Consider the following 26774-nt stretch of genomic DNA (forward strand, 5'->3'; position numbering starts at 1 on the left):
TAGCAGTAGCCCAAATTCACTCGTTTTCAGCTTATGAAATGTCACCAGAAGGCAAAACATTAGATATAGGGTACATACTTGCCTGCCATTTTTATTCCTTCTGAGAGAGACACACACACACAGACACAGAGAAAGAAAGAGCGAGACAGAGGCAGAGAGAGAATCAGAGATGGAGACAGAGACAGACAGAGAGAAATAAAGAGAGAGAGAAGGAGGAGGAAGAAAGAGAAGAGATAAGAGTTAGAGAGATGACTAAATTTCCATTTTAATAGCTGCTGTCAAGAGCTCTGCTCTGTAAGGCCTATTTCAGCAGTTTTTAGTGGTAATATATGGCATTTTCCTGATTAACAACCATTTTATAACTGGTGTAATTGGCCACAAATCAGGAAGATGTCATAATGTAGCAAGAAAACAGTCCCATCTCCATCATAGCGTGGCTTGGGTTCTTGGAAGATAAATGATTTGAGGAGCTGGTAGGTTTTCATTATTTTAACTAGTATAATACCTGAAGTGCGAAAAGACAAATTCAAAATTAATGATCTCTCCTGTCTCCTTTCTCTTTATATATTAGCCAATATTGGACTCACTTTCTAGAAGACCTCCAGGACAAGCTAAATTTCTCTGTATATCTTTATATGCTGATACTGAGCTCTAATAGAGTTGTGTGTGCTGGGGAAGTCAGTGTGTGGGGTGGAATGGAGAAAGGCAAAGTGTGACTATAAAGTAATGAGATTAATTCTTCAATCATGTAGGAAAAAGCACTTTTGATCTTGGCCTTATATGTTATAGGCTTTCCAGGTTATAGTACAATATGTGCTTCAAGTCATTATGTAAACAGGGAGCATAAATTCACTTGTGGCATAAACAAATTTCTGGTCAAGTAAGGCATTTTTATAATGGAATTTTACTGTACTAGTACCATCTCAAAAGGGATAAAAATGTATAATAGCCATATTAGCCTTAGCTGGAGATAAGAATGACTAATTCAAACTATACCGGAATAGAAGGATTATGATTATAAATAGATGAAATGAAAGCTGCATGGAATGGGGACCATTCACAGAACACTGAAACATGAATAGGGAATCTCATTCTTCAAACCACTTTAGGCACAAGCAGTCTGTCTAAATGCATATGGAGGCACTTAGGATTTTAACATCTTTTACTTTGATTGATTTAGTCCTTGCTGAAGCCTATAAATGCTTTGTAGGGAGTCTAACAGAGACACAAAATTAATGTTGAAGATTTTAGATAATAATGGGGAGGCTTATTTGGTTTAACCTGAAGTTAACACACATGCTGCCTAACACTCAATTATGTTTTGATAGCTGTTCTGGAATGCTGGGTGCTTTATTGATTATGCTAATTCTGATTTGATTGCTTAGTGGCAGGTGGTGTTATTGTTGATGGGTGATTCTGTGCTTTAATAATCTTGTGTTGATCAATATTGGAATAGGTTGGATTAATTTGATACTCAAATGCTGAATAAAGCTGAACTGTGAATGAATTGATAGTGAAATATGTTAAATTGATTTGGACTTGGTATGTGAGCATTAATATCTTTGTCATGTCTATCTAGTTGATTAGATCAAAGATCAAAAGCTAGGAAAGACCTCAGAGGTCTTCTGGTTGAATTCCTTTCCAGATGGAGAAACTGAAAACAAGGACAGATAAAGAGATGTGCACAGTCACACAAGTGAGTAAACGTTCATTAACATTTCTAAGATTAATTCTATTAAATAAATAAAGGACTTGGATTCAAATTTATATGTGAAGCTATTCTAATTCATATTAAACTTCAATGTAACATTGTTTCTACCTTATTTTAAATAGGTTTTGGGTTTAAATAAGTAATTGTAGACATTTCAGCATCATACACTTTGGGAAAATTAAGTATATTGGGAGAGTTCAATAGTATAGTATCCTACATTGAAAATTTTACATCAACATTAAAATGTATGATCTTTTTCTCTAGACTAAGATCCATTGGGAAGCTTTAGTCACTTAGAAAAATATATCGACATATTATATATTTTAGACTGATGCTGTCTAGGTTATATTTGTTTGGCCTAGATGTATACTTTATGCACAGTCCAGATTGAGTTTGGATTTTCAACAGGGAACTGGAATGATCCATTCTCTCATTTTTATAGAAGTTAACTCCTAACGGCAATAAAGTGTTCTTAAAACATCTCAATAGATATTTCATAGTGTTAAGATTAAAGACCTAGACACAATGGACTCCAGCTCACACTTTACAATTCAGCAGATACTAATAACTTATTGTTTCTCTACATTATTTGTCCATACTCATCAGTTACATTGTACCAAGAACACTTTTGAGTATGATCAATACTTTGATATGGCTGCAGAGGGAAATGCTTGAAGGATATTCTACAAATTGTTTTGCTATCTTGCATTGTGTGCGTGTGTGTGTGTGTGTGTGTGTGTGTGTGTGTGTGTATAAAATCAGACTTACCTTTTTTTTTTTCAGAAAAGACCCATTTTGATTTTTTATTGCAATATGAGAATGATTCCAGTTTTCTCAGAGGTAATGCTCTAGCAGATAAACTCCAGTAGATTTTAGTATGTGAGAAAAGATTTCCATATGGTCCCCTTTTGCCATCCAAGATTAGTCTACTTCTCAATACCTTTGCATGATACCATTGCACTGCAATGGCCCATTGTCTCTGAGAATCCCTCATTTCCTTCAAGGTTCAGTTCAAAGGCATATTTTATATGAAGTCTTTTCTGATTTTTCATAACTACTAATTGGACTTAATATTTTAACTAGATGAATTGCATTTCAAACCAGGATCCTCTATTATGCTGTTCTCATCAGAATTTCATGTTATTCTCATCATTTCATGTTATACTTACTATGTGAGTCTGAGTCTCTTGCTTAGTTCTCATTTGTCCCTACGTGTTCTATAAACTGTTTAGTGTCAAACTAAAAAGTTCATCTAGATTCAGAATCAATGAAATGTCAGCGACTTTCTATCAGACTTGATGTTTCATCAATAAAAACAGTGGTCTCATTTAAATCCCAGACTCCTTATAATTATCAGTGGTGAATAGCAACTATGATGTATGTCTATGACAAACCACAACTGTGTTTTTACATATTTAAAAAAGTCAATAAACAAATCTGAAAAGGAAATATATAATATTCTACAAATAGGTGTTTAGGAAAACTGAATTAATACGGCATACTAAAAGAAAGGTAGATGTCATACCTTGCAATGGTTTTGTAATCTTAAATTCAAACTGAATCAAAATAATTGCACCTTAAATAAGAAAAAAAATAGCTTGAAAATAAGAGATTTTCAAAAATTCTGAAGGCCTATTTGGAAAGTAACAAAACTGAAAGTTTCAGGTAGGCAATTATATCCTAGCTGCCAAAATGTCTTGTCCAATTGTAATTACCTCGATCGTTTTTCATTTTTATCTTTTAAGCTAAAGCAAAATGTTGATTCCAACTGTTAAAAATTTCTTCTACCTCATTTGAAAATAGGCAAAGTGACTCTTGAGAGCCTATGTTTATAACAAATTATAGGTTCTCTCCCATATCATAAAAGTGAAAATGCATAATGATGCTTTATGTCATGTAGTATTTAGAGATTTGTGGAGGAAAGTTGCTTTAGGTAAGGGATCATAGCATTGCCACATAACTAAACAGACATAAAAAACTTCTAAAAATATTCCAGTTCTTAAATAGATGAAGATGAAGAAACAGGATAGTGTCATGAATAGTAAGACAAACTCAGAATTGAGAAGACCTGGGTTCAAGTCCCTTTGAACACATAATTGGCTGTGAGAATAAGATACATAATCTCTTGGTATCCTAAGTAACTTACTAAGACTAGACATTGCAGAGCAAATTCAGATGTGCATTGTTAGGAGGAATTTCCTCACTGCTGATTGTGAATACTGGTGTAATGACAGAGTCAGTCTAAATATAAATGGAGATAAGTTTTTCCACCAAATGTAACCAAAGTTCAACTTTGTATGATAAATGGATAATCATGCTTACCTTTAACACCATTTGCTAGTCTTTTAGCTTCATTAAGAACTCTAAAGCTTTTCTGAAGAGAACCTTTGGCATCATCCTTTAATGAACTTTGAGGACCAGATGCCTATGGACAAAAGAAAGAATATCATATACCTAAAATATTCATTTCCCTTTTGCATAAATTGAATGGTCTGTCATCATAAAAATAGAGTATCTAGGTTAAATCATGAAAATATCAAGTAATAATCAATAAGTTCTTAATTGTTTGCCATTACTCTTATAAGATGGAATGAACAAAAATGTTATTGCTTTATGAATTGAATGCATTTTGTAAGACCATTGTAAGATAATAATCCAATTAAAATATATTAAGTAATTTATCAGTAAATTAGGAACAAAGAATAGAAATTACTTTAATAACCTTAATATGCTTTTCTCATCCCAATTATCTTAATTTTCTATATAACTAAAATAATTGTGCAATGCTAGATGCATCCCAAAGAGGAAGCAGAGATAGCAATAAATATTTCCAATATACCTAGTACCAGACAAGAAGTACTGTTGATTAAGCCCATTCATGGGATCTGCTATATGGTTGAAGAATAGGCAAAGATACACAATTGTGTGAGAGACAGCCTTTGTGTGTATAGTTAGCAACTATTAATAACCCACCATCCATTCACTGTGGTCATTGAATCTTGTTTGACATGGTGGTGAAATTGGACCCTATATGTATCTGTGAGTCTGGAATCATTACTGAGTGAATGGATAAAGAATGAATGTGCAAGAAATGGCATGCCATGGTTCATCTGAATCCATGTGGTTTCCTTCCTTCATTCTCCTCCTCTTTTTCCTCTTCATCCTCATTTTTCTGACTTCAAATCCTTCCATAGACACTTATTAGCTATATGACCCTGGGCAAATCCCTTAACTCTGTTTCTCTCAGTTTCTTAATCTGTAAAATGAGCTGGAGAAGGAAATGACAAAGATTCCAGTATCTTTGTCAAGAAAATCCCAAATGAGATCATGAAAGATCAGACACAATTGAAAATGACTGCACAACAACAAAAAAGTGAATCTGTGAATACAAAACTAAAACTGCGTCATGATAGCAACTTTGAATTGAAACACAGAGGTCTAGCTATACAGATTCTATTTTTAAACCAAAATTAGACAAAAGCGAAATGAAGGTAATTTGGAAGATAATCAAAGAGGAGATTTCAAACATGGATGACTAAAATTTTTCAAGTTGATTTTCCACAAATCCTTCCTACCAAGAAAGAAACAAACAATCCTTTATGCATAAATTTTAAATCACAATTATTTTCAGTTTGTAGGAAATCTTCCAGAATTCTAAATCCATATCCCTCCTTCCCTTCTCCCTCCCTCCTTCCTTCCTCCCTCCCTCCCTCCCTCCCTCCCTCCCTTCCTTCCTTCCTTCCTTCCTCCCTCCCTCCCTCCCTCCCTCCCTCCTTTCCTTCCTTCCTTCCTTCCTTCCTTCCTTCCTTCCTTCCTTCCTTCCTTCCTTCCTTCCTTCCTTCCTTCCTTCCTTCCTTCCTTCTTTCCTTCCTTCCTTCCTTCTCCATAGCCTTCAAAGACTGCTATCATAATCCCCCTTCCAAGTACTTCCCCTCTGCTCTGGGTTAAATAAATTTATTTAGTTCTTTAAAGTGATCCTAATGTGATATAATCTCAAAAGGGAAATTTATAAATGAGTTCCTCTAGTCCCTAACTTATAGTCTGTTTACTACTAGTTCACACATGCTTCTAACAAGTTTATTGATGTTTTCTCACCTCGTATGGGTTAGTAGTAATAAATTAAAAATGGTTGAAAGAGTTAGTAAACTTCCAAGAGGGTTCACAAACTGATAAGATGAGACAACTCCCTCCCTTTAATCCTCCAAAAAAGGAATATACACAAGAATTAAAGATTATAATAACATAAGGTCATTTAATGTAGGGGCATGAAGTTCTACACATTTCAACAGCTCTTAAAAGCAAGTTCTTTAGGCTGGTATTCTCACAAAGTACAGCAGCTGATTTGTATAATTATGTTCTGAGTCATCAAAAATGTTAAATTATGTTTCATATGACTGTTTAAGACTATAAATTACAGAGCAATCCGCATTGGTAGGAAGAAGTTTCCTCATTAAGTGCTCCCTAGTCTGATGAAATTACAGATTTCCACCCATCAACAAAAAGAAAAATGCCCTTGCTTAAGCAAGTGCAATGCACTTGAGAAAGAAACATCACAAACTGTTGAAATGAAATAAGTTTTGATATTGGATGCAATTTCAGTTATTTGGCAAACTTACTCATATTGAGTATTTCATTCTTTCCCTTGCTCTTCTGGATAAATGAGGCATTATGAAGCAAGCAAGCAGGCCTACAACAATGCTCCTGTATATTTACAGGAACTGTGCTATGTATCAGGTATACAAACAACAAAATGAAACAGTCCTGCCCAGAAGAGGTTTATATTTTACTGAGCACTCTGAACTAAGTATGCAATAGATCCCAATTCTAGCGCCATTCATCAAATCATCAAAAGTTGATTTATTATTCTAGCTCTTTAAGTTGGCTAAAGCAATTTTCTTGGTAATGGTGACTGGGTCGTTTTTCTATTAGTCCTTTTATCTTAAAAATAGTTGAAAATTATATTATTCCTTTGAATTCTTCTGGGGAAAAATTAATGAGCTGAGAAATGCCATTTTAAATAAAAATATCAATCATAATATAAATGTTGTTGTCATGTATAAGTTTAGAGAGTGAACCCATGATAACTAGCTGATATTAGTTGAAAGAAACAGTTTCAATCTACTGAAATTTTGAAATTCCTTTTTAGCACTACTTACTATCATTAAAACATATCACTAATTTCAGGACTAGTGAAAAGTATTTGTTCCTAATTAATGATAGTTCATACATATTCATAAATAAATATCTAAGTTTTGGGGCAATGTTTATAGAATATGTTATATAAATTAAGCTACTGGTGCTAGAATATAATTTTTTCATCAATTTTTAGCTGATTTGTCCGAAGGCTCTTTTATAAGGAGAAACCTCAGGAACAAAAACTTTAGGAATTTTTTTTCTTGGATATTTGGAGTAGTAACTGATAGAAAACTGTAGATTCTATCATGGGAAAAACATGGGAAAGGATGACTAACCTATTATTACTGTTCTATATTATAATCATTCTACATATTTTATGTATATATTTGTATGTGTATGCGTTGTCTCCCTGTAAGTTCTCTGAGACCTGAGATTGTTTTACTTTTATCTTTATATCACCTGTCATTAGCACAATATTAGCTATGTACTGAATAAATGCTTTCTGATTGATTGATTTATCCAAGTACTAATGTTCTAAGCAATTTATTATTCCAGGAAACCCTTTTAAATTTTTTTAATGAAAAAGTATATTTATCATCATGGCATGCTAGGAATAGTGTTGGATTTGTAATCAGGGGCCTTTGGTTCTAATCCTGATTATAATATGTACAATTTCTTCATTTGTAAAATTAAGTAGGTGGACTAGATGATCTTGAATATCTCCTTTAGTTTTCAATCTATAATCCCTTGATGATCATTAGCATTGTTATTTTAGGGATACTGGCTCTGCTATATTGTTTTTATCTCATTTCTGAATATTCCCTTAGAAATTTCTTTCCCAGGAAAAGTGTTCATTAGTAGGGCTTATCATCAATATTCACAGTAAATGTGGGTTCTAAGAAGATATGGGACAATGTTTTCTAGGAAGGAAGAACAATTTAAAAATCATTGACATGGTCTGTGGCCTGCTTCATTTATGCTCTGTTCAGCAAATAACTTATTCTAGAAAACAAGTCTGGCATATTTCCACTGTGGTTAATGTGCCAAGAGAATATGCAATTTAGATGATTTCATATTTAAATTCTTCTATATAAAGAAAACTGTTCAAGTACATAGAAGAACAGACACAAATATATATGAGTGATTAGCTGCTCTGTTTCTAAGAAGTTAGGACAATTTAGAGGAAATTAACTCAAATTTTGGCAGGCAGTAATAAGGTTAAAAGTTAAGAAAAATCACTAAACTTTTTAACTGAGTTGTGAAAAATGTGATGTGTTTGTTTAAAGAGATAGTACTCTTTTGGATAGTTAAATGAATATTATTTCTATGATGATATTGACTGCCAATAATTTCTTCATTAATAAAGATGATGATCTTTTCCTTAATCTTCATTCTTTTGGCTTTATCTTAACTTTTGTCATTTCTGACTACACACATTCTTCACGAATACTTTCTCATTCCTTGGCTTCTATGAAACTATTCTCTCATAGTTATTCTCTTGCATATTTGATTGATCCTTTTCAGTCTCTTCAAATTAACCATCATCTTTCTCCTGCCTCCTTTAGCCAATCAGTCATCCCTGATTTTTCAGTTTCTTCTCTATATCCAACCAGGTGTCAAGTCTGTTAAATTATCCCACCCCCAAATTGCTTCCATCCAATCTCCTCTCTCCATTCACATAACCAACATAGACTATTACAGGAGACTTCTTAACTGGTTTTCCTGTTTTCAGTCTTCAACCTTGAAAATTCAACCTCTACAGTCAAATAATCTTCCTACAGCACAGATCTAATTGTCACTCCTCTGTTTAAACAAGAAAGACCTGGCAACTAGTTAGTAGATTTATATTGCCTCTAGAATATAATAAAATTCAGCTTAGCATTTAAAGCCTCTCTCTAGATTCCTTTTTTTCTAGGCTTATTTGACATTACTCCTCTTCTTCTTGTCTACATAGATTCTCTCTCAAAATCATCATTGAACTGTATTCCCTAAATCTTACTGGAGCAGTCCCTTCCATCTCATTTTTACCTGATAAAATCTTTAGTTTCAAGGCTAAATTTTAGTGCTGTGTTGCAAAGCCTTTTCTGATCTTTCTCATTGTTAGTCAATCCTTATTTCTCAGATTATTTTATACTTATTTATTTATGGATTATGTGTTTAGGAAAATCAAAGTTTTCAAAGGCAAGAAGTAAGAGTTGGTTTTTGTTGTTGTTATTTTAAATCTCTGGGGATGAATTGAAAAAGTACCAAGTATTACATATATATATATATGTATATAATATACATAATACATATATGTATGTATAAAGCACATTTAAAAGGAAAATATGACTTTCTAAGAACTCCTTTTTAGCTCTTCCTAGCAAGTCTTTCTACTTTTCTCAAATTATCTTATATTTACATACATGTTTATACATACATTGTATACACCCCCAAAATGTAAACTTCTTTAGGGCTAGGATTGTTTTATTTCCATCACATAAGTCTTTAATGAACTGGATTGAATTGGAAACATGCCATGTGTTTGTTAAAAAAGTGTTCTGGCAGATGGTGTATAAATAAAAATAGATTCTTAGAAGAAAAGAATTATACTGCAATAAAGTACACTTAAAAGCAGTTGGCAAACTACTATAAAAGCAATCCTTTGCCAATCTGTGGTAGCCTCCAGAATAAATTGGAGAGTAGGATTTTTAAGAGTGAAGTGAACCAAGAGAACCAAGACAATGCCACAATAACAGTAATATTGTTTTAAGAACAACAGTGAGCAATTAAGTCATTTTGACTATTATAAATACTAAGATTAACTTAAATTAATTTAAAATAAAGGATCTATGAAAGAAGATGCTATCTTCATCTAGGGAAAGAACTGATAAATACAAGTATGTATAGAATGATTTTTACATTTTATGTGTGTATGCATGTGTGTGTGTCTCTCTATCTATCCACCCATCCATCCAGCCATCTATCATCCATCCATCTTTCCTTCCTTCCTTCCTTCCTTCCTTCCTTCCTTCCTTCCTTCCTTCCTTCCTCCCTTCCTTCTTTTCTTTTTTATTTGTGTCTAATGTCAAACATGGGAGGGAAGAAAGAAGGAAAAAAAACCCTGAAAGGTACATGATATATAGATATAGACATAAATATAATATAGATATAGATATGAAAGGAATAGCAATTTGTACATATTAGATTTACAGTTTCATGTGTATTCATCTTTTTAAAATTGTCCTATTCTGTGGAAATGTTTGTTTTATTAAATTCTGATTAAAGTAAAAAAAAGATTATTGGAAGGAAACTTGAGAGGAGGGAAGAAATCCTACACCTCTCATGTGTCACTCTTTTTGATATGTGAAGGAGACAAAGTAATTATGAAAAACATGGGTTGGTTTTTTGTTTTGTTTTGTTTTGATTTTTGCTTCTGAGTGTTTAATTTGAAACAAAGTCTTGAAAAAAAAAAAAAAAGAAAATATCAGAAGAGACTCTGTTCTCCCAGCTGGGGAAGATTAGTTTTTTGATGATTGGGATTTACTAAAGTCATTAAAGACATTGATTGGGACAATCCTTCAGATTCTCAGAAGCTGTCTGCTGCTCTCAGGAGTGATCCAAACTGCCAAGACCAGCTCCTGCAGCAGTGTGAGAAGGTGAGGCAGCTGCAGAGTTTAAGGTGGGATCCCAGAAGCATTAATAGGAATATAGAAAGGGGACTTCAGAGGGCTTATAATGAAACCTCCTCCTTTGATGGATTAGAAAACTGAGAACCAGGAAGTACAAGGCTCTGAGAGTTTATTATTTGAATTAGAATGCAGGTATAGCCCATTTAACATCAATTAATTGGTTATCGAAAACACATTAGTTAAAACAATATGACAAAAGGCAGTCAGGTTGTATAGAGGCCTGAAGGGCCTTATTGTGAGGGTTTTACAATGTTAAGGCCAGGCTTGACTAAATTAGATTAATTTATTACAAAACTCTATTAGTGGTAGACAGGATCATGAACCCTACCAGTAAGAAGCTTAAAATCGAATAGGGTAAAATACATTTACAGATAAATGCAAAACAAGGCAGAGCATAATAAGCATAAAATAAGAAACTATGACAGTTAATTGGATGGAAGAACTTTTTCTGAGGGAAACTTCAGGAATGGAGGCGTCATTTGTATTATGGGTAAAGGATGTCATGGGCAAAAGGTATGATATATAATTGGGGAATAGAAGTAGGCTATTTGGAATGGAGCTTTGATAACTGAATATGGTTCTTGTTTGACTTAGAGAAAGTTAGAGAATTATGGTTGTATAGTGGATGGGGTGATGAATTTGATGTCAAGAAGATTTGGGTTCCAGTCTTGGTCCTGATGCTTAATAGCTGTGAAACCATATGGAAGTCACCCAAATCTCTCTGAAACTTGGGGTTTTTTCCAACTTTAAAATGGAAACAATAATACCTGTGATTTCTATCTTCATAGGGTATATGAAGTACTTCATAATCTTTAAAGCATTATAAACACGGTTATTATAAGTAGTTACTGGCTCTTGTCCAAATTGAGAAGGAGTTGGAGAGTGTATGGGTGGGGTGGGGTGGGGATTGCTTATAGAAAGGTGATTTATCACTGAGTAAAGTGGTAATAAGTATCTATATTTAAATGCTTGAAAAAGTGAGTGGTTTGTCTTCCTTACCCTTCATATACTCAGCCTACTGACTTTTGTAGGTTGGGTACAAGGGAAGTGTGCATAATTTCAAACAATCCAATTGAAATACTAGATATTGGTAATAAATTCCTACTAGCTTCCTTCTATACTTATTCTTTCTGGGGCCTTAGAGATGAAAAGGGACACAAAATTGGGTGATAAAAGTACATTCCAGCTAAAGTGAAGAATACATGAAAGCCATATTGTTTGAGGGGGATGGTAAGGGAGCGTCTTCAATACCATATTAAAGAGCTTGGGCCCTGTTTGTCAGGCAGATAGGAACCAATAAAGCTTTTGGTTTATTTGATTTTATCCATATATTCAAACAGTATTATATTGTTTTTATGTTTGGATACCTCTTACCTAGCATAGTATTCATCACATAATATACGTTAATGTTTGCTGAACTGAATTGAGGGGAAGAGAGGTAGGCATTAAGACAATTAATCTGGCTGGAGTGTGGAGAATAAATTGAAGTCAAGAGTTTAGAGTTGAGGAAAGTAGGAGGCTAATTCAGAGAATAATTTAATGAAGACCTGAACTAGAGAATGCTCAGGATGGTGATATGTGGGAGAAATATGAGTATAGATAGCATAGGCAGGTTTTCATGACAGTAGATATGTATTGAATGAAGGAAGGGACAACTTGTTGATTATACATGAGGCATACCTAGGCAAACATCAATTGACTTAAAAAAAAAGGTTTAATATACAACTGCTTCATGGGAACTCAAAACCTTAGTATTCTCAGAAATTTAGGCCTGACTTTTGAGTTTTGGTATTGTATGCATTCCATAATACTCAGATAAGCGATTGAATTACAGATGGCTGAGAAGCAATGGTTCACGGGTTTTGGAGGCAGATGCACTTGTCAAATCAATTATGATTTCAGATTATTTTTCCCTTTGGTTTCAGAACCTAGAGAATGAACACTGCACCAGCACAGAATTTTAATTTTGATGATTGGAGTTATTATTAGGAAACAATCATTGTTGTTTGCGGGACTACTAAGCAGTTTACTTTGGGGACTAAAAGATAAAGTGTGGGTGTAATGCAAAGAGAGAAAGAGAAACCGGCTATGAGATGCAGGAATTAGGCCTTGGCTGACACTCATATTTGCTCATTTAATTGCAATAAGTACTCAGATAATATTTACAAAGTTCTTTCTAGACAAAATAAGCTTTTTAAAAAATTCAATATGTTCACTCTTACCCAATTTTAAAAAGTAAACAATAAAGGAGATTGGTTGGAGAGCATATTGTATGAATTCATATCTAAAACAATGGATTCTTATACTGCCTACTATAACTTACAACCACCATACATTCTAGATTTTGTGGTACAGTCTGTCTAAATTTCAAAATGATAAAATGTACTTTTGATGTGTCTTTTCAAATGGACTATTTTATCAGGTCAGTCCTCAGTTTTTGATTTGGAAAATACCAGCCCAATTTTAAATTTTGCTGTATAGTGTTTTGACCAGAGTGGGTGTTTTAGAAATGCTTTTTCATCTTAATATAAAAATTCAAAAAACAAAGAAAATAAAGGGAGACAATAAAAAAAACCATCATAATCTTTTTTTAAAAGACCAGAAAAAACAGCATTTAATAAAAGGATTATGATAATGTAAAAATTCTCATTGTCATATGCCTAATTAATAATAAATGATTAATAATTATAGTTTCACCATTGTGCTAAACTTCCTGGGAAATCGAGAGGGAAGTCCTGATCCCTGTCTTCAAGATTGCAATTTTGGTATTTATAATGCTCTCATAGAACCTGGCACATTGTGATTGTTTAATAAATTCTTGCTGATTGATTACTAGGGAGTAAAAATGAACACCTATCAAAGAAAGAATACATTTGTACTAAACTTGTGGAACTTGATATGAGTGTAGTAATTGCTGAAAGAGGAAGAGAGTAGATAATGAGGGCTACAATAGTTGGAGCAGGTTTCAAGTAGGGGGTGGGAACTGAGCTGGGTATTAAAGACTACAAGGCAGCTAGGTGGCTCAATGGATAGAGTGCCTGGACTTCCTAATGGAAGACTCATCTTTTTGAGTTTAAATCTGACTTCAGACTTTTACTAGCTCAGTGACACTGGTTAAATCACCACATTTGCTTCAGTTTTCTGATATGTAAAGAAGGAAATGGCAAACCACTCCAGTGTTGTTTCCAAGAAAATCCCAGTGAGCTCATGCAGAGTCAGATACAACTGAAAATGAATGAATAATTAAAGGCTGAGTAAGATTTCATATGATCCTGAAGTCTAGTTCATATACTGTTTCCTTTACATAGTCTTAAAAAGAATATTATCTATGTTATTACTTCAGAACTACAATAGCAGAGTGAAGCACTGGACTTGGAGTCAGCAAGAAATGAATTCAAAGATTGTTTTAAATATTGTGATCCCCACAAGTCGTTTAACATAGTTTCCTATCTGTAAAATGGGAATGATAATAGTATCAACTTTCCAGAGTTGTTGGGAGGATTATATGATATAAAATATGTAAAGAATTTAGCAAAATCTAGAGTGCTATATAAATACGACATTTTAAGACCAGTCAGCAAGCATTAAGCATTAACTAAATATATCCTAGGCATTGTGTTGTCTACTGGGGGACACCAAAGCAAAAAGTGGCCCTTGACTTCAAGGAACACATAATCTAATTATTCTTATTAATACAACTAACTTCTCTTAAGCATGGAGAATCAATATCACTCCCAAATTCTTACAACTTTTTCTCTCACGTTTTCTCAGATGCCTATTCTTTTTCTATAATGAATATATTCAGTTTTTTCCATCCTTTGCTTGGCTCATTTAACTATTCCACTTAATTACCAATTAAGGCATTTCTTCCCTTCCTGATTCTTTCTTCTATATAAGGAAATAGGTGGATTTCTCATAGGTGAATTGGAATGATAAAATGTTGGGTGCCCAAGGAAAAATGACTGGGTGCTAACAAGGCAGCTTTACTCTTGACATAAAAGGAATAAAAAGAAATAAGCCTTCCTAGTAATTAGAGCTATCTAAAAATGAGATGACAGGAAGGAGTAGATTCCTTCTCACAAGAAAGGACTTCAGGCTGTGATTGAATGACCACTGACCATAAAGTTGGATCAGATGCCCTCTGAGGTTCTCACCCTCAGGTTCTCAGATTTTCTGACTTTCTCTACATACAATCTCTGTGGCTTTTTGCTCCCTTTCCTACTCAATTAATTACATACTATTCTTCTCACTTAAATTTCCCCTTCAGTTTCATTTGTGGCTATATACCTATATATGTAAGTAAGCAATCATGTGAATAAAGAAAAAATAAGATTCTCCTTTGAAAGTGCTATCTTCATTATGCTTTTTAGTCATTCTTGCTATACATTTGCCTCTCCTGTGCTTTTTCCTAGCTTATTTCTTTTCTCTTTCTCTCAAATGATCTAACCTTTTCCCCTTTCTATGTGGTAATTGGATGCTTTATTGCCTGCCTAATGTATGTCTTCTTCTATCACACTATAATTGCCTACATTGTTTCTTGACTACTGTACATCTTTTCCTTCTAATTCACTGAATACATGTTCTTTGTCTGGGCCAGACTCAAAGGATTAGAAGACTTTTTTGTATTGTTCAGCTTTTGAACACGATATTCCTAATTCCCCATATAGCTGTATTTATTTGTACCTCTAATCACAATAGAAATTTATACATCATGGGGTTGCAGTTTTACATAGGTAATAGCTCTATTTTGTTCTTATCAAGTATAATTTTTCAATACATTTAACTAGATAATGACATTCAAAGTAAAATTAAAAAAATAAAATAGTGAAATTTCTATTTTTCTTGCAAGTATGCGTATACACACATCTATTACAATGGCAATTCTTATACATTCACTAAACTCTGAGGAAATATTTCTATTCTGTTCATTAGAAAATGAATTATTTTTGTTAGTATTTCTACTAACTAATTTTATCCAGGTGTTTAAAAATTCATCTGCAAAATACAATTGTTTTTCCTTATGGTGCCCTTGGAAAAGAAAAAAAAAACATAATCAAAACCAAGTTTTAATTAAGTGTTTTTAATAATTATTTTTTCTCTTTTTTCATTTTAAGAGATTCTTGATACTGGAGGCTGCTATAGGCAAGGTACTATACTAAGTAGGCAAGATGCTTCCAAGTCTTCTCTCTGCTAATTTTCATATTTCTTTTGGCTATATGGCTGTACAATACCTTTGATGAGAGACTGACAGAGAGAGATATAGAGGCAGAGAGAGACAGAGAGAGACAGGGAGAAATAAAACCAGACACACAGACACACACACACACACACACACACACACACACACACACACAAATATAGATAAAGACAGAGATACAGAGAGATCAGGACACTCAGAGAGAAACATGTCCCTAATTATTTCTGCAGCAAATATAACTTCTCTGTCACTTGAACTCTTCATAATCTGTCTTCAACCTATCTCCCCAAACACTATACTATCCAGCTACAATTCTGCTTGGTCTCAATGTTGCTAAATAAGATATCACATATCAGGAATCACTTGTTATTCTCCCTATCCCCATCACCTTCTTTTTGTATATTGTTTTCACCCTTAGATTGTAAGCTTCTTGAGAGAAGGGTGTGTCTTTCTTTTTCTTATTTGTTCCCCTGGTGATTAACATAGTGCCTGGGATATAGCAGTAGTATGTAATTAATTGAGTAGGAAAGGGAGCAAAAAGCCACAGAGATTGTATGTAGAGAAAGTCAGAAAATCTGAGAACCTGAGGGTGAGAACCTCAGAGGGCATCTGATCCAACTTTATGGTCAGTGGTCATTCAATCACAGCCTGAAGTCCTTTCTTGTGAGAAGGAATCTTTTCAAATGGTCTTTTTTTTTTTTTTTTTGCAAAGTAGCAAAAATTAATTTTGGTTGTTGATTAAATCAACTGATCCTCTAATTTTTATTCACTCATTCAATTTAACATCATCTGTTTCAAAGCAGCAGAGATAACATGCATGATATTTCAGTCATTCCAGGTGAAGCATTTTGTTGAAGGACTAGAATTGGTAACAGTGACCACAGAATATGATCAAAACACTTCAGTTCTGTCAGTGAGCTTATTGACACAGTCACAGAATACAGTTAGAATATCCATGCAGGATTTTGAAAGAACATGAGATTTTTTAAATGAATTGTCAGCTCCCAACTAGATTTTAAGTTCTATTAGGGGATGGATTTTATCTCCTAGTTCTTCTGTATTTTGCCTTTCCTTACCCCCAACAGTGTCTACCTAACATATACAGAATCCATAATATTAAAAATATGTTCCCTTTATATGATACAGGAAACTTTTTGATCTTTTCTGATACCATATATACCAGCATCTGAAACAAAGTATTTAGAGGTTCTTTTTTTGTTGTTGTTGTTGGACTAGCAGAGAATGAATGTTAAATAAGAAAAATACTGTAAAATGTCTCAATTTGAAGCAACAGTACTTTTGAATCAATCTTGTTTTACTATCTGCAGTGACCAAAATTTTCATGTCCATACAAAAACCAAAAATCCATTTAGTGGTAAGAATTAATATCTCATTTTGAAATTTAAATAACTAAATAAGAAGTGATATGTAAAAAAAGAAACTTAGGGGAATGAAGTACAATGCTGGGCATGAGATTCAGACTGTCATATAAGGCTTGAAACAAATTGGGAAGATGTTTATAATGATGCATGCTGTAGTTGTCCAATCATCTGAAGATCAATGAAAATGTCAAAAAGTCAGAGATTTTGGCTCATTCAAGCAAATGATTAACTGTTAGATTGATGATATAAAATTAACTTTAAAAAAAGAAACAGATTTATTATGAAAGAATGCTTGACTAGTGGGAAGTTTCTACAGAGGCTTCACTATACCACACAACACAGTAGTCATTTCAAACATCTTTACATCTTTCTTCAAACTTCCCATGAAACTTTTGCTGAAGACCCTTTTTCATACTTGATGCGGAAAAAGTTAAAGCTATTCACTGGGAGCTTCTTTTCACTAGATCACTTTTACAATATATCTTCCTCTATTATTTCCCTTTTGTCCTTATCTCAAATGAAAAAGTAGCCCTTCTCTTTGCTAAGGCCAATCTACATGCTCCATATATGCATACCCTGTTTTATTTTCTTTAGAAACTTAACCCCACTATAATTGTGACTCTCTTTCTAATCTTCAGTGTCCTATCTATTGGCCGATTTCCTGCAACTTTTTCAACCTTAGAAATCCCTCACTTAATGTCTTTCCTTACTAGCTACCATTATAATAAAGCAGTCTTCCCCTTAATTTTGTTAAACTTGAGAAACTTGTCTATAATAGGTTTGTTATTGTTGGTGGTGGTCAGTTATTTCAGTTGTGTCCAATTCTTTGTGATGAAATTTAGGATTTCTTTGAAAAGTCATTAATTTGCCATTTTCTTTTCTAGCTCACTTTACAGATGAGGAAACTGAGGCAAAGGGTTAAGTGCCTTACCCAGTGTCACAGTAAGTGTTTGAGGTCAGATTTGAATTTAGGTCTTCCTCATTCCAGGCCAAAACTTTATTCACTGTATCACCTAGCTGCCTACCTATAAACAGGTACTTTATGTCATCTCTGTCACTTGTTTTTAAACCCTCAGTAATGTGGTTTCTGACAACATCATCTACTTTCCATCTGCTAATTTTGATTCGTGATATCTCCCCTTATGTTTTTAATTATAGATTTCTTCAGTCCATCCTCCAGAGGGATAATAGTTATTTTCCTTATATGAAGATATGACCTAGTCAATAAGCTCTAGTGCCTCCTAATTATTTCTGCAGCAAATATAACTTCTCTGTCACTTGAAACTCTTCATAATCTGTCCTCAATCTATCTCCCCAACCATAACACTATGCTATCCAGCTACAATTCTGCTTGGTCTCAATGTTGCTAAATAAGATATCACCATATCAGGAATCACTTGTTATTCTCCCTACCCCCATCACCTTCTTCTTGTATATTGTTTTCACCTTTAGATTGTAAGCTTCTTGAGAGAAGGGTGTGTCTTTCTTTTTCTTATTTGTTCCCCTGGTGATTAACATAGTGCCTGGGATATAGCAGGCACTAATGATCACAAATTGCCAAATCTTCCTAGTATATTTATGTATGTGTGTATATATATATATATGTTTGTGTGTATGTATGTTTGTGTGTGTATGTTTGTTAAAGAACAAGAGCAAGACAGAGACAGAGAGAGAGATAGAGAGATAGACAAAGACAGACACAGAGAGAAAACGAGATAGCAAGAGCACTAGAACATTCTTATTGAGTTGTCCTTTTATTGTCTGATCATTCCTTAGTCTCCTTTGCTTGATTTTCTCCTTGTCATGCTCAGTAACCATATCCCTCAAGTCTCTGAACTCTCTTCACTTTTCTTTCTATCCTATTTCATTAGATGATCTCATCAGCTCCCATAGGTTCAATTATTACACCTATGCAGATGACTTCAAGATTTAAATATCTAGCCCTAGTCTCTCCCTTGAGCTCTAATCACACATCACTGCCTTTTGAACATCTCTAACTAGATAGGATCTCAAATTCAACATGTTTAAATCAGAACTCATTATATTTTCCCCCAGATTTTCCTATTATTATTAAGGTTACCACCATCATTCCAGTTACATTGATTTGTAACCTTGGTATCATCCTTAACTCATTACTTTATATTACATATTGAATCTCTTGAAATATCCTATCATTTCCATCTTTAAAACATCTTTCTTCCTATTTTCTTTTCTCACACTGTCACCCTAATATAGCTGCTAATCATCTCAGGAATGAATTATTGTGATAGAGATCTAATTGACCTTAATAAAATATATATTCTCTATTCTATCCTTCATGTTTTCTCTCTATTCTCTCTTCCACTCAGTTACCAAAGTGGTTTTCTTATATTACACTTCTGACCATGTCATTCCATTTACTCAATAAACTCTAGTGGTCTCCTATTCACTTCCAGAATCCAATAGAAAGTCTAGTTTAACTCTTAAATCTTTTTGTAACCTGAATCTTTTTACCTTTCTAGATTCCTTATACTTTACCTCTTCACACACTAAGATCCAACAATAGTGAGTGACTTGGTGCTGGTATTAAACTAGGTATGAAAAGTACTTAATAAGTTTGGAAAGTATTAAAAACATTAGATGAAACAAAGAGATTCTACATAGGAAGTATATGGGGAACTGATTTGATACTCATCATTGAAATCACAGACTAGACTAGAAGGAAAAAGCTTCAACCAATCTTCAGAGAGAAAATGCTTGAGGATGAGATGGAAGTAGAGATAAGGGAACCTTTAAATACTCTGCTTCTTTAACCAAAGGAAAACCTGATGAACTTAGAAAGTTTGAAAGAGTTGGGATTTATTGGTAGAGTCCCTAAAACAACACTGACTAATAACAACATCTATATATGAGGAATCTAAGACATATTAAATACAAATAGGAAAAAGTATGCAAGGCCCTATAAGAAACCCAACAGAAAGCTACACTATAAATAATAAAAACTTCATGAGATTTCCACAAAAGGAGAAATGGACTTCCAATAAGCAGGAGATATTAATTATGCTTTTGTCACATAAATCCTCTAAGCTTGAGCCCATTTATCAATGGATATTTCTTGTACTTATGGGAGAATATGGCCCTAGTTCAGGGGAATGTTTGGTACCAACTATTGTTTATTCATACAGTTCATTCATATATTCATAAATTCTAGTATATATTCATAATATATTCATAGTATCTTCATAAATATCTATTTATGGAATTAATGATAGCTGGACAATTGATATCAATTGGTAATCAATGGGGAAGCACACAATGGGGGATTCATGAACAATTATATTAGAACTTTTTGCCCTCCACTCAACTCCTTAAGGTTATAGCTAAACTCTGATTAGTGCAAAAAATAAATCCCATGAAATAGTAGCATACATTCAAATTTTCATTATTTTAAGTTATCATTATGTAAAATATGGTAATTGGTTTCAGTGAAATGGAAATATGCAGTGCAAATTTGAATAATATATCTACTTCAGGGGATTCATTATTCACACCAATTGGTGTCTGGCTTTATTCTAAAGGGGGAAAAAGTAGCTGAACTCTGGGGATCCAGTTTTCCAGTACGTAGAGGGTTTTGGGAGATTAATCCCAGAGTTTGTATTATGAAAGCATGAATGGAATAAATGTACAGCTTCTCAAGATGACTTCTTTGCAGAACTTATTTGGATGCATAATATCTGATATTGTCATTAAAAAACTTTCTTCTTCTTCGTATTATACTTCCTATAATACTGATTTTTCTGTGACTGCTAAAGAGAATATTGTTTCCCAAGTGACCTTTCTCAGTCAGTCTATGATGTTGATAATGTCATTGATTTTGTCATACCTTACATTGTTCTTCATCTCTAACTTTCTTTTCTTTGTCCCAAGAATTCATCCAGTGAGGCAGATGAGAGATGTTAAAAGTAATAATAATAGAAGGCCATTTAGTCTCTAATTTATGGACATAGGGTAGAAAAGAGTAATTTGGATTACATGCATAACTATACTCAGGACTGACTCCTTCCATAAAAAAACAGATGATTGAGAAAATACAACTTCAGTTTGCTATTCTAGATAAGCACTTCAATTAATTCTTTTAAAATTATAGCTCATTTAAACTTGAGTTATTTTGCATAAATGCTGATTTTTCTTACCAGTTGTGTTGCTTCATTTGCATGACCTTTGGCTTCCTTGGCAACCCTTTCAGCTTCATCAATGTAATCTTTGATGTTGCTATAAGCTTTGAAGGCTGCAGTAGCATTGAAGGAGATGTTTTTAGCTTCTTCAAGGATCCTATATAAATGGTCCCAAGTGGCAATCAAAAAGAAAATAGTTATTGAGTAGAATGTTTATCACAGAGCTTGTCATCGATCATTGCCAATAAGCATTAATTGCTGAAATGCCAAATCATGGGGAGAGGTATATAATTAAATTAAATTCAGTATCATAATTTCACAGCTAGATACATCATCTTACATAAATCAGTTTGGCATTCCTTTAAAAATACTTCAAAATAATATAATTTTATTTAAACATTTTTTAAACATATATGTTGATCATGTTGCATATAACACAAACTGGATTAGATTTTAGGTAATATATGAAGTAAGTTTATTCTAATGCAGAAAGAATTTATGTGTTAAGATGTTTTCCTTGTGTTACAAGAGAAGGGAGAGGGACTACATGGTGCTCAATCTTGATACCAGGAAAGCCCATTCCCAAGCTCCACTGCTGACACATAATGATTATGTGATAAGAGGCCAGCATTAGTCTCTTAGAGTTTCAGGCACCTTCTTAAAACTACAAATTTCAGAGAAGCTACTGATTTGCTCTAGTAGATAAGAACTTTTTTCCATCTAGAAGTTTCCCATACCAATGAAATGACTTGCTGTCTCTATTGTTAAAACAAGAAAAATAAATACCTACTTGGGGTCTTGCAAATGTCTACCTTAAAATGTTTGAAAGAAGCATTATGGGATTGGATAATACTTCTTTCTACTCTGAAAATCCTCGTTATTCTTTATCTATACAGTCACATTTCAAAAGCCACACTTTTAAAAATATACTACCATAGAACTGCAAAAAGAAAACTGACTTCAGTGAGGATGTGTGATTTTTATTATTTTAAATGGTAATCAGACAGCCACTGTGCTTTCGAATGCTGAGCAAAAAAAGATTTTTTCCCTAAATTTAGCCAAAGGCTATGTATACCCCCTACCCAAACCAAATTTGCATCCACTTTCAACTGAGACTTTTGATGCTGCTCCATACAGCTTTGTCCAGACCTGACTAATTATGCACCACAGCAAGGATACGTGGCTTGTGTGCTCATAATTATAGCAATCAAACTTTGAAAGCAACTTTCTACTCTTTTCATCAGGCAAGGCATTTGAAAACAATAAATGTACCTAGAAATCTTCAACAATAGCTAACATACCCATCTAGCACTGCAGATGATTCATTCAGCTGGGCTGCATGGTCTTCAGCCTGTACCACCTTCTCTGGAAGTCTTCTATTTTTAATTTTTTGGGACAGATCATCTGTTTTATCCTTAAGTTCTTCAGATGTTTCTGGCAACTTTTTCTGAATGTCTTTAACAAGCTATTATGAAAAGGAGAAGAGAGGAGAAACTTTAAGCAATTAAGATTAAACCTAATCACTCATTCAGTATTTTTTGGGGGAGGGATGTAGAATTACCTTTCATTAAATGCCAATTGAACTAAAAGGGGACTAAATGTTAAAGCACCAATTTAATGAAAAAAAGGAAAATTAAGCAAATTTCCATAAAAAAATTAACTCTGAAAAGGTGTTATTTGTAAAGTATACATGTATAAAAATTTTAGTTTATATATTTATATATATATACAATGTACTACATGATATTTAGCTAGATAAGGTCTTACCTGCTTACAGTTCTCTTTCTCAATACCATTCAATGCCATGTATGATACAGAACACAGATTATAAAAATCATATTTTATATGATATATTCCTTACTTGTGTGGAAGAGAGAATCCAGATTTCTGTGTGTGTGTGTGTGTGTGTGCATGCACATGTGTGTGCAGTCACCTTTAAGTAGAGTAGCAATGCCATGTCTTATAAGCTAACAATGTAAATATAGTATCAATAGATTAATATAAAACATGATTGGAAGAAAAAAAGATGTTTTATTTCTTTGAGTTTAGGGCAATGTGGGTAAAAGTATAGAATATAGGTAGTTAAATTCTTATGTTTCCTAGAGCTTGTGCCAGTCTTACCATGTGCTTGAAAATCTTTTGGGTCTTCTAGAATACTCACATCTATCACAGAGTTGATTTCATCAGCAAGATGGTGGGCTTCATCAAGTATGTCATTGGCCTCTTTTAATGTGTTTTCAGCTTCTTGTTTGCCACTTTCAACAGCTTGTCTCTTTTTCTATGTTAAAATCAGAAGGAAATATCAAAATGTCAACTGCCTGGAGTAAAGGTCACATCAAAGACTGTTATCACTATTTCTTTTTTTTTCCTTGAGACGTATGAGCACATTTTTGTCTATAAGAGTTAGAAACATTCTAATGTGGGTAATATCCATCCATTGCTATGATCACTTTGGCAATTTTCCCTTCTCATGATGAGATCATCAGAATTAGGAGAATCTCAGGGTTGGTGGGTACCTTAGAGGTTATTTAGTTCAGCTAATTAATAATTGAAAAATGATCTTTTCTATAATGTACCCACTTGAATCACCTCAGTAAGAAAACTCATCACTGGTTCAAATTATTCAAGTGTTCAGAAATTCTGTATAACTTGCTAAGGATTTAGACTTGTTTGAAGGAAAGGAAGGCATAGTATGGTATAGAAGAGTTATTGAGTTGAAATTAGGAAACTTGGGACTCAATTACTTGTTGGAACCATCCCTTGCCATCTATATCTGAATATAGAGCATCCCCAAACTCTTAGCATAAGTTTAAGCTTTAAAATGAATAGCCTTTATGATAATAATTAAAAATAAAAACTTATTTACAATAAATCATAGTAAGGAATAGAGTTAAAAGCTTAACATTGCATTAAGACTTTTGGAATCTTCTGGATTACATGATTACTGTCTTGTTAGTAATAATGGCCTGACCTTATAGAATGTAAACTTCTTGAAGGTAGGCATGTTTATTTATTTTGTATTTATAACCCCAGATCCTAGCACATAGTTGACACAATAAATGTATTTTGATTAAATGATTGTTGATTGAATTATAGGGAATATTCTGTTATGTTCTATATACTTTACTGATTCTGTGATCTCATTATCCCATGACAATGCTGCCAGAGATACATATTGTATTCTATCTATGTCTACTGAAGACATTCCTCGTATTCTTTTTACCTGATATGAATAACAATACAGGACGTGAGCTGTCCATTGCTTTCCTTCAACTCAGACTTTGTGATAGACTTACTTCATGATAATGGTTAGCATGTTTTCTGTCTCTCTTGATATTACAATCACAGGGTTTTAAACAAAGTTCACTTTAGGAGAAGAGATCAGTGTTGTCATAGTATATACTAGTTATATGGAGTTACTGTGAAGGATATGATGGATAGGTCATGTCCTGCATATACATTGTTTTACCAGAGTTTCTTACTTCAACTGTAAGGTTGAAGGGACTCAGATAATATCTCTGTAGTAGCCCAGGTATAGTTCCCTCCTGAATTCTTCAAAGAAATCTCATAAGACATTTATAGAATGCATTTCTGGGATCTTTAAGTACATCCCTTCTGCCATCTCTACCACTCTTTAAAAGAAAGGTTATTCCTAGAAGATTTTCATCCAATTCAGTCATTTGATTTTAACTAAATTGTGAAAAATAGAATCAAGATCTGGACTTACAAGTAACCTTTAGGGATCAACCCCATCATTTTACAAATGATTAATTGGGCTTTTAAAAGGGTTAAATGATTTCTTCAAGTAACATAGTTAGCATGTAGTAGAACCAGGATTTGAATCAAGGACTACATGGCTACAAATATAGTGTTTTTTCTTGCCATGCCATACTATATGAATCATATGTAAAACACTGTGCTAGCTAAAGTTCATTGCATTCAACCTTCTTCCATAGTATATCTTCTTCCTCTCGCCTTGCCTTTCCCCACCTCTACTCCCTAACAACATTGGATCTGCTGAAACACTCCACATAAAACTGTTATGATGATCCATATATAACCAGGATATAATGGCGCTGATTGTTAAATTTTTAGTGTGAGCACTCATTTCTCAAAAACTAGCTCAAAAATGAGTCATGGCTTATGAAAAATGTTAATAATGAAAATTAAATTAAAATGTATATGCATACATTTCCCTCTTTTTTTCTCCTTGCCCAGCTTGGTTGTTGAACACTTAGCAGCACTTTCCTGTATTGGTCTATAAACATTGCTTGGAAAATAGCAGACATGCAATAGAAGGCTTGGGGAATAAAGTCATATCTAGATTTGGGGTGGTGATGGTGACCATAAGCTAATAGTAATATTGATAACAATAATAATAATAACTGGCATTTACATTGTACTTTAAAATTTGTAAAGTACTCTATATCTATTATCTCATTTGAGCTTCATGACACCTCTGTATGTTACCTTTCAAAGACTTTGTTTAAGGAAATTTGTTTTCAGATTTTCAGTCTTTTTCTTACTTTGTTTTAAAAATAACTTCTACTTACCATATTCATATGCTGTATAGTATCTGGGAGTTTAGCAATTAATTTTTCTAAGTACAGTTAGTTGTGTTAGTGTGAATCACAATAATTTAGAATATTATAAAAATTTAAGGGTGAGGATTATAACCATCTGGTTGTTAGACACAATGTCACAGACATTATGGTCTCTTAACATAATAATGAATCAAGCTTCAATAGCAGTTCTAAATGAATCACCTTTGGGATCTGTATAAACTTTTATAATAGGTTACATTTTATTGCCAAAGCAAAAAACAAAAAACAAAAAAACAAAAAAAAAATATGTACTGACTAATGGTAAGTAAATTAGTGTAGATTCTAATGGTTCCTAAATCACAGCTTTTAGGCACTGGTGGAATCTATTTTGAATAGAAGAGCAAATAGGATTTGGGAATTTCAAAAGGTATCTGATCCATTTTACTTCTCTACTCAAAAATCTTCAGCAGTTCTCCCCTTGCCAAGGAAATAAACTATAAATTTCTCATGATGCTCAAGGCCTTAAAAAATCTGACACCAACTTATCTTTCTAGCCACATTTCATTCTATTGTCCTTTATATATATTCTATATTTCAGGCAAATTGAACTAGTCACCATTTTGTCCCCTCTCACACCTGTATCTTTGTTCATATAACCCCTCACACACACATGGAATGGAATTCCTTTTCATTTCAGTCTACTGAATGCTCTCTTCCTAAAAGATTCAATTCAGGTGGTACCTTCTTCAAAAAGGCCCTTCCTCTATCTTTCCACTCCACCTAGGTTAAAGTAAGTCTTACCTCCTCAAATTTCCTCATAGAACTTTGTGGAGACCTCTCATTTGTATTTATATAATACTTGCTTATATCACATTATTTGTGTAACGGAAACATGATGGGTAAAGAATTGGAAGGGATTTCTCTCAAAAACATCAGACTCAAAGACCCCTTAAGAAGATTACCATTTAGTAGTTAGAGG

At 33.4% G+C, this 26774-nt stretch overlaps 1 protein-coding gene across 5 annotated transcripts in view; it reads right to left on the bottom strand.

Moving 5' to 3' along the window:
- Window positions 1-26774, bottom strand: part of LAMA2 (laminin subunit alpha 2) — a 747833-nt gene that overhangs the window by 94197 nt on the left and 626862 nt on the right. For all 5 annotated transcript variants that reach the window (XM_023503203.2, XM_023503202.2, XM_031964285.1 and 2 more), the window contains 4 exons: window positions 23413-23529; window positions 22553-22716; window positions 21270-21408; window positions 4034-4136 (listed from right to left, as the gene is read on the bottom strand). In XM_023503203.2, coding sequence (XP_023358971.1) covers window positions 4034-4136; window positions 21270-21408; window positions 22553-22716; window positions 23413-23529 — 523 coding nt within the window. The remainder of the gene's footprint in view (window positions 1-4033; window positions 4137-21269; window positions 21409-22552; window positions 22717-23412; window positions 23530-26774) is intronic.

This window comes from Sarcophilus harrisii, chromosome 4 (assembly GCF_902635505.1).
Source record: "Sarcophilus harrisii chromosome 4, mSarHar1.11, whole genome shotgun sequence".
NCBI classification, from domain to species: domain Eukaryota; kingdom Metazoa; phylum Chordata; class Mammalia; order Dasyuromorphia; family Dasyuridae; genus Sarcophilus; species Sarcophilus harrisii.